Source organism: Oncorhynchus tshawytscha, linkage group LG17, assembly GCF_018296145.1.
Source record: "Oncorhynchus tshawytscha isolate Ot180627B linkage group LG17, Otsh_v2.0, whole genome shotgun sequence".
NCBI classification, from domain to species: Eukaryota; Metazoa; Chordata; class Actinopteri; order Salmoniformes; family Salmonidae; genus Oncorhynchus; species Oncorhynchus tshawytscha.
The window spans coordinates 13,803,445-13,813,444 of NC_056445.1; the positions used below are offsets into that span (position 1 = coordinate 13,803,445).

Here is a 10,000-nt window from a genome sequence, read left to right on the forward strand (position 1 = left end):
GGGTATCTGCAGCCCGTTCCTCTCCAGCATATGTCCAATTAGGTTTGAAAGGCAGAGAGGAGCTGTAGTCTCTGTGATTCGCCTCCGCAGGGGGGCATGTCCAGACCTTCCGCTACCGTGCCTCTCCTGTCTGATCCACGGCCGCACCGCGCACAACACATGGCATTTATGGTTTACCAAAATGGTGGTGTAATTATTGTGTGGTGGTGGAGGCAAGCAGTTCCTGTTCCCCTATTCCCCTCGCGCTGCGCTGATCCTGCCTGTGGTTATGGTGGGGGGTAGTACTGCTGAATCTGGCCATGAGAGGAGACACACACACACACACACAGGAGAAAAGACACACAGGCAGGAGAGGCATGGCTAAGAACACACACACACACACAGGAGAGGCATGGATAAGAACACACACACACACACAGGAGAGGCATGGATAAGAACACACACAGGCACACACACACACACAGGAGAGGCATGGATAAGAACACACACACACACAGGCATGGATAAGAACACACACACACACACAGGAGAGGCATGGATAAGAACACACACACACACACAGGAGAGGCATGGATAAGAACACACACACACACACAGGAGAGGCATGGATAAGAACACACACACACAGGAGAGGCATGGATAAGAACACACACACACAGGAGAGGCATGGATAAGAACACACACACACACACAGGAGAGGCATGGATAAGAACACACACACACACACAGGAGAGGCATGGATAAGAACACACACACACACACAGGAGAGGCATGGATAAGAACACACACACACACACAGGAGAGGCATGGATAAGAACACACACACACACACAGGAGAGGCATGGATAAGAACACACACACACACACAGGAGAGGCATGGATAAGAACAACACACACACACAGGAGAGGCATGGATAAGAACACACACACACACACACAGACAGGAGAGGCATGGATAAGAACACACACACACACACACACAGACAGGAGAGGCATGGATAAGAACACAAACACACACACACACACACACATGGATAAGAACACAAACACACACACAGGAGAGGCATGGATAAGAACACACACACACACACACACACAGGAGAGGCATGGATAAGAACACACACACACACACAGGAGAGGCATGGATAAGAACACACACACACACAGGAGAGGCATGGATAAGAACACAAACACACACACACACACACACAGACAGGAGAGGCATGGATAAGAACACACACACACACACAGGAGAGGCATGGATAAGAACACAAACACACACACAGGAGAGGCATGGATAAGAACACACACACACACACAGGAGAGGCATGGATAAGAACACACACACACACACAGGAGAGGCATGGATAAGAACACAAACACACACACACACACACACAGGAGAGACATGGATAAGAACACACACACACACACACACACACAGGAGAGGCATGGATAAGAACACAAACACACACACACACAGACAGGAGAGGCATGGATAAGAACACACACACACACACACACACACACACACACAGGAGAGGCATGGATAAGAACACACACACACAGGAGAGGCATGGATAAGAACACACACACACAGGAGAGGCATGGATAAGAACACACACACACAGGAGAGGCATGGCTAAGAACACACACACAGGAGAGGCATGGATAAGAACACACACACACACACACAGGAGAGGCATGGATAAGAACACAAACACACACACACACAGGAGAGGCATGGATAAGAACACACACACACACACACACAGGAGAGGCATGGATAAGAACACAAACACACACACACACACACACACAGGAGAGGCATGGATAAGAACACAAACACACACACACACACACACACAGGAGAGGCATGGATAAGAACACACACACACACACACAGGAGAGGCATGGATAAGAACACACACACACACACAGACAGGAGAGGCATGGCTAAGAACACACACACACACAGGAGAGGCATGGCTAAGAACACACACACACACACACAGGAGAGGCATGGATAAGACAACACACACACACACACACACACACAGGAGAGGCATGGATAAGACAACACACACACACACACACAGGAGAGGCATGGCTAAGAACACACACACCGGGACGGTGGATAGAAAGACATTGAGAAGGTTCATTTCTGAAATAACGCGAAATGGAGCGAGAGACAGTGAGAAAGGGGGAAAGGAAAGACTGAGGAAACACTGTCCTCCATTTAACTCACCTACCTGTCCTTTATCCCGCGGTGACATAAGACGATGACGTTCTTAACATATTTCTGTAGCTTTTTCTCTCCATTACATCACTGCATTCCCCCTTAACATGGAGAGAAAGGGCGAAATGAGAGGGAAGGAGAGAGCGATGGGGAAAATACTTCCCTTTGTCAGTGTCACTTTGACATTCAATTTTAGGAGCTCCTTGTCATTGAATGTTTTATAACATTGCAGATATTTATTTCTACAGGTAATAGCTTGTTCTTTTTGTTCCTTGGGTTTGAATTATATTTCATTCAACCGTCGGTTGCCTGGGTTTGTCATCTTCAAACTTAGCCTGCAAAACATTGCTGTTCTCCATCTATCTAACTCGTCATACTGCAGACTCTCTCCCATGTCTCTGCACATCTCTTCTGTCAGTCATGTCACTCCTCAGTGTCTTTGTGTTGTTTTTGGCAGAGCAGTCTTCAGCTGAACACGCACACGTACACACTCGCTCACACACACACACACACACATACAAACACACAGTCCTCGGCTTCCACCATCTGTCTCCTACTTCTCTCTCTGTGCCGAAACACTCAGACTCTTCCTCTTGCCAAAGTCACTGAGTTTGTATTTTTTCTCTGAGTTCTGGAAACCTTGTGAAGAGGGATGGCGTGCTGCCGACTCAGAGTGCTCCTCTCTCCTCTCTCCTTGGGGAGGGAAGAAGCCAGGCCAGCTGTTATGAGAGTTTAGCAGTGATTCTTCCTCGTGACTCCCTCGTTGTCTCGGTAATCAACAGGACAGGACTCCCTGACTCTGACCTGTCTCAGCTCATATACACAGCTCTGTATCAGACGCAGGTGCTCAAGAGGAGAGGAGAGAGTACGTATTTGCGTGTTGGATAGGGGTGTGCGGCGGGAGGGGTGTGTGCGCGTGTGCGTGTGCACTCTTCTGTCCGTGTGTTTGTCCGTGTGTGTATATAGCTGCACATGTGTGTGTCTGTGTGTGAGCATTCTTCAGTTTCTTCCTTCTAATCTTGTTCGTGGCCAGATGACCTTACCTGACCTCACCACGCTGAGCTGTGATTGTGTCTAGAGGTTAAAGGTCACAGACTGGACCTGATACCCCCTCTGTGAGGAACAGACAATACCCCCAGCTGGCCTACATTGATACAGATAGAGCAGCCTTCTGCTTCTGTCTGCTCTGTTCCCCCTCGCTACCCAAGATCAATGTCTGACTACACCTGGACTACACGCTCACATACCTCCCCCACCCCAGTCAGATACATACATATGCTCAATAAACTGATCTCTCTCTATCACTCTCTCCTCCCCCCCTCTCCTCTCCTCCCCCCCTCCTCTCCTCTCCTCCTCCCCTCTCCTTTCCTCTACTTCTCCTCTCTGTTCCTCCTTCCTTCTCCTACCCTCCTCTCCTCCTCCTCCCCTCTCCTTTCCTCTACTCCTCCTCTCCGTTCCTCCTTCCTTCTCCTACCCTCCTCTCCTCTCCTCCCCCCCTCTCCTCTCCTCCTCCCCTCTCCTTTCCTCTACTCCTCCTCTCCGCTCCTCCTTCCTTCTCCTACCCTCCTCTCCTCCTCCCCTCTCCTCTCCTCCTCCCCTCTCCTTTCCTCTACTCCTCCTCTCCGCTCCTCCTTCCCTCTCCTACCCTCCTCTCCTCCCCCCTCTCCTCTCCTCCTCCCCCTCTCCTTTCCTCTACTCCTCCTCTCTGCTCCTCGTTCCCTCTCCTACCCTCCTCTCCTCCTCCCCTTCTCCTCTTAAATCAAATCAAAAATCAAATCAAATGTTATTTGTCACATACACATGGTTAGCAGATGTTAATGCGAGTGTAGCGAAATGCTTGTGCTTCTAGTTCCGACAATGCAGTAATAACGAACAAGTAATCTAACTAACAATTCCAAAACTACTACCTTATAGACACAAGTGTAAGGGGATAAATAATATGTACATAAATATATATGAATGAGTGATGGTACAGAGCAGCATAGGCAAGATGCAGTAGATGGTATTGAGTGCAGTATATACATATGAGATGAGTATGTAAACAAAGTGGCATAGTTAAAGTGGCTAGTGATACATGTATTACATAAGGATGCAGTAGATGATATAGAGTACAGTATATACATATACATATGAGATGAATAATGTAGGGTATGTAAACATTATATTAGGTAGCATTGTTTGAAGTGGCTAGTGATATATTTTACATCATTTCCCATCAATTCCCATTATTAAAGTGGCTGGAGTTGAGTCAATCTGTTGGCAGCAGCCACTCAATGTTAGTGGTGGCTGTTTAACAGTCTGATGGCCTTGAGATAGAAGCTGTTTTTCAGTCTCTCGGTCCCAGCTTTGATGCACCTGTACTGACCTCGCCTTCTGGATGATAGCGGGGTGAACAGGCAGTGGCTCGGGTGGTTGTTGTCCTTGATGATCTTTATGGCCTTCCTGTGACATCGGGTGGTGTAGGTGTCCTGGAGGGCAGGTAGTTTGCCCCCGGTGATGCGTTGTGCAGACCTCACTACCCTCTGGAGAGCCTTACGGTTGTGGGTGGAGCAGTTGCCGTACCAGGCGGTGATACAGCCCGACAGGATGCTCTCGATTGTGCATCTGTAGAAGTTTGTGAGTGCTTTTGGTGACAAGCCGAATTTCTTCAGCTTCCTGAGGTTGAAGAGGCGCTGCTGCGCCTTCTTCACAATGCTGTCTGTGTGGGTGGACCAATTCAGTTTGTCTGTGATGTGTACGCCGAGGAACTTAAAACTTACTACCCTCTCCACTACTGTTCCATCGATGTGGATAGTGGGGTGTTCCCTCTGCTGTTTCCTGAAGTCCACAATCATCTCCTTAGTTTTGTTGACGTTGAGTGTGAGGTTATTTTCCTGACACCACACTCCGAGGGCCCTCACCTCCTCCCTGTAGGCCGTCTCGTCGTTGTTGGTAATCAAGCCTACCACTGTTGTGTCCGCAAACTTGATGATTGAGTTGGAGGCGTGCGTGGCCCCGCAGTCGTGGGTGAACAGGGAGTACAGGAGAGGGCTCAGAACGCACCCTTGTGGGGCCCCAGTGTTGAGGATCAGCGGGGTGGAAATGTTGTTGCCTACCCTCACCACCTGGGGGCGGCCCGTCAGGAAGTCCAGTACCCAGTTGCACAGGGCGGGGTCGAGACCCAGGGTCTCGAGCTTGATGACGAGCTTGGAGGGCACTATGGTGTTAAATGCCGAGCTGTAGTCGATGAACAGCATTCTCACATAGGTATTCCTCTTGTCCAGATGGGTTAGGGCAGTGTGTAGTGTGGTTGAGATTGCATCGTCTGTGGACCTATTTGGGCGGTAAGCAAATTGGAGTGGGTCTAGGGTGTCAGGTAGGGTGGAGGTGATATGGTCCTTGACTAGTCTCTCAAAGCACTTCATGATGACGGAAGTGAGTGCTACGGGGCGGTAGTCGTTTAGCTCAGTTACCTTAGCTTTCTTGGGAACAGGAACAATGGTGGCCCTCTTGAAGCATGTGGGAACAACAGACTGGGATAGGGATTGATTGAATATGTCCGTAAACACACCAGCCAGCCAGCGCATGCTCTGAGGGCTCGTTTTCCTCACGTCGGCTGCAGTGAAGGAGAGTCCGCATGTTTTAGTTGCGGGCCATGTCAGTGGCACTGTATTGTCCTCAAAGTGGGCAAAAAAGTGATTTAGTCTGCCTGGGAGCAAGACATCCTGGTCTGTGACGGGGCTGGTTTTCTTTTTGTAATCCTTCCATCACGTGGACTGGGAGATGTTTCGTATTGCGTCAGACAACAACATTGACGAATACGCTGATACGGTGTGCGAGTTCATTAGAACGTGCGTTGAAGATGTCGTTCCCATAGCAACGATTAAAACATTCCCTAACCAGAAACCATGGATTGATGGCAGCATTCGTGTGAAACTGAAGGCACGAACCACTGCTTTTAATCAGGGCAAGGTGTCTGGTAACATGACTGAATACAAACAGTGCAGCTATTCCCTCCGCAAGGCTATCAAACAAGCTAAGCGCCAGTACAGAGACAAAGTAGAATCTCAATTCAACGGCTCAGACACAAGAGGTATGTGGCAGGGTCTACAGTCAATCACGGACTACAGGAAGAAACCCAGCCCAGTCACGGACCAGGATGTCTTGCTCCCAGGCAGACTAAATAACTTTTTGCCCGCTTTGAGGACAATACAGTGCCACTGACACGGCCTGCAACGGAATCATGCGGTCTCTCCTTCACTGCAGCCGAAGTGAGTAAGACATTTAAACGTGTTAACCCTCGCAAGGCTGCAGGCCCAGACGGCATCCCAGCCGCGCCCTCAGAGCATGCGCAGACCAGCTGGCCGGTGTGTTTACGGACATATTCAACCAATCCCTATACCAGTCTGCTGTTCCCACATGCTTCAAGAGGGCCACCATTGTTCCTGTTCCCAAGAAAGCTAAGGTAACTGAGCTAAACGACTACCGCCCCGTAGCACTCACATCCGTCATCATGAAGTGCTTTGAGAGTCTAGTCAAGGACCATATCACCTCCACCCTACCTGACACCCTTGACCCACTCCAATTTGCTTACCGCCCAAATAGGTCCACAGACGATGCAATCTCAACCACACTGCACACTGCCCTAACCCATCTGGACAAGAGGAATACCTATGTGAGAATGCTGTTCATCGACTACAGCTCGGCATTCAACACCATAGTACCCTCCAAGCTCGTCATCAAGCTCGAGACCCTGGGTCTCGACCCCGCCCTGTGCAACTGGGTACTGGACTTCCTGACGGGCCGCCCCCAGGTGGTGAGGGTAGGCAACAACATCTCCTCCCGCTGATCCTCAACACTGGGGCCCTCAAGTTTTCTGAGCCCCTCCTGTTCCCTGTTCACCCACGACTGCGTGGCCATGCACGCCTCCAACTCAATCATCAAGTTTGCGGACGACACAACAGTGGTAGGCTTGATCACCAACAACGACGAGACGGCCTACAGGGAGGAGGTGAGGGCCCTCGGAGTGTGGTGTCAGGAAAATAACCTCACACTCAACGTCAACAAAACTAAGGAGATGATTGTGGACTTCAGGAAACAGCAGAGGGAACACCCCCATCCACATCGATGGAACAGTAGTGGAGAGGGTAGCAAGTTTTAAGTTCCTCGGCATACACATCACAGACAAACTGAATTGGTCCACTCACACAGACAGCATCGTGAGGAAGGCGCAGCAGCGCCTCTTCAACCTCAGGAGGCTCGGCTTGTCACCAAAAGCACTCACAAACTACAGATGCACAGAGCATCCTGGCGGGCTGTATCCAGCGCCTGGTATGGCAACTGCACCGCCCTCAACCGTAAGGCTCTCCAGAGGGTAGTGAGGTCTGCACAACGCATCACCGGGGGCAAACTACCTGCCCTCCAGGACACCTACACCACCCGATGCTACAGGAAGGCCATAAAGATCATCAAGGACATCAACCACCCGAGCCACTGCCTGTTCACCCCGCTGTCATCCAGAAGGCGAGGTCAGTACAGGTGCATCAAAGCTGGGACCGAGAGACTGAAAAACAGCTTCTATCTCAAGGCCATCAGACTGTTAAACAGCCACCACTAACATTGAGTGGCTACTGCCAACACACTGTCAATGACACTGACTCTACTCCAGCCACTTTAATCATGGGAATTGATGGGAAATGATGTAAATATATCACTAGCCACTTTAAACAATGCTACCTTATATAATGTTACTTACCCTACATTGTTCATCTCATATGCATACGTTGATACTGTACTCTATATCATCGACTGCATCCTTATGTAATACATGTATCACTAGCCACTTTAACTATGCCACTTGGTTTACATACTTATCTCATATGTATATACTGTACTCGATATCATCTACTGTATCTTGCCTATGCTGCTCTGTACCATCACTCATTCATATATCCTTATGTACATATTCTTTATCCCCTTACACTGTGTATAAGACAGTAGTTTTTTTTTGGAATTGTTAGTTAGATTACTTGCTCGTTATTACTGCATTGTCGGAACTAGAAGCACAAGCATTTCGCTACACTCGCATTAACATCTGCTAACCATGTGTATGTGACAAATAAAATTTGATTTGATTTGATTTGATTGACTGTAGACCCTGCCACATACCTCTTGTGTCTGAGCCGTTGAATTGAGATTCTACTTTGTCTCTATACTGACGCTTAGCTTGTTTGATTGCCTTCCTCCTCCCCTCTCCTTTCCTCTACTCATCCTCTCCGCTCCTCCTTCCCTCTCCTACCCTCCTCTCCTCCCCCCCTCTCCTCTCCTCCTTCCCTCTCCTACCCTCCTCTCCTCCTCCCCCTCCACCCGTCTCTCAGCAGGTCCAGGGACAGCTGCCTCCGTTGATGATCCCTGTGTTCCCTCCAGACCAGAGGACTCTGGCTGTAGCTGCTGCCCAGCAAGGCTTCCTGCTGCCCCCCGGATTCAACTACAAACCAGGCTGCAGTAAGTAGTACTGGTCTCCTCAAACGGACTATTCTCTGTGGGCCTAGATTGGGACATGTCAGTGGGGTTGTTGCCACGCCACTACAAGTGTATTTTCTACAGAGACAGGGACCCCCTCTCTTTCTCTCTCTCTCTCTCTCTCTCTCTCTCTCTCTCTCTCTCTCTGTCTGTTGGCTCATTCCTTCACTTGGCTCATCCTCTTGTCTCCATTTTCAATTTTCCAGAAAATATTTTTTTCAAAGCAACCAAAAAAGCCTCATCCTGTGGGACTTGTTATTGGCCGCGGCAGTCCGGCTGTGAGGCAATGTGTTGTTTACCGCGAGAAGCAACACACGTGTGCCAGGAACGACATTCCGAATACCGTAGGAACACGCCAGGGGGTAGCGCGACCTGCCCCAGGTTCCCTCACATTAACACGGGCCCCCGCCAGAACATGCGTCCAACACGCCTCACACACGCCTGTCCAACAATCCTCGCGCTCGCCTCCCCCTACAGGCAGACAGACTGGTCTCTCTAAGGTCCAGCTCCTCCCCCAGAAACTAACAGCTTCCTAAACAAGTCTCCTTCCAGTTTCAATTAATGCCATTATGTGCCAATCCACCGCCCACCGCCCACCGCCCACTTAAAGACCCCCGCTGTCTGGGAGGAATATTGCTGTCTTTTCTCTGCCTGAGCCAAGGAGAATGGTGTTGCCCTGAATGACAGAGAGTGCTGCTGTCCTTCTGAAGCGTCAACACGTGTTGACTTTTGAAAGTTAGACTTGTATATGGGTTATATGCTATGCACACTAGTAGTACACTTCACTGCCATCACTTCACACATACACATGTATGTAATACATGTACGGTACGTACTGCACCCCGGTGGTTCTCAATCCTGGTCCTGGGGACCCAAGGGGGTGCACATTTTTGTTTTTGCCCCAGCACTGCACTCCTGATTCAAATCATCAACTCATCACTCATCATCATCATCAGTGCATGGACAAAGAGCGATTGCAGAAGGAGGGTGCAGGCGGATAGAACAGAAAAATAAAAAGAGAGAGAGAGAACAGAAAGAGTGCTGCGATGATGACGTCGACCATTACATTTAGGGCGTCTTTATCTTCCCCAGGACCAAAATTGAGAACATCACACACTGTAGACAGAACACACACACACACAATACACAATTCGCCCAGTGTGGCCTCTACTCTTGTCCCTATCCATCCATCCATCAATCTCATCTCTCTCTCTCTCTCTCTCTCTCTCTCTCTCTCTCTCTCTCTCTCTCTCTCTCTCT

The 10,000-nt window shown here is 49.5% G+C and overlaps 1 protein-coding gene across 9 annotated transcripts in view; it reads left to right on the forward strand.

Annotated features, from left to right (window-relative positions):
* Window positions 1-10,000, forward strand: part of LOC112236015 (transcription factor SOX-5-like) — a 299,419-nt gene that overhangs the window by 238,775 nt on the left and 50,644 nt on the right. For 6 of the 9 annotated variants that reach the window (XM_042300210.1, XM_042300212.1, XM_042300207.1 and 3 more), the window contains one exon: window positions 8,596-8,722. In XM_042300210.1, the coding sequence (XP_042156144.1) occupies window positions 8,596-8,722 (127 nt within the window). The remainder of the gene's footprint in view (window positions 1-8,595; window positions 8,723-10,000) is intronic. The other 3 variants (XM_042300215.1, XM_042300208.1, XM_042300214.1) reach the window with 1 other exon arrangement.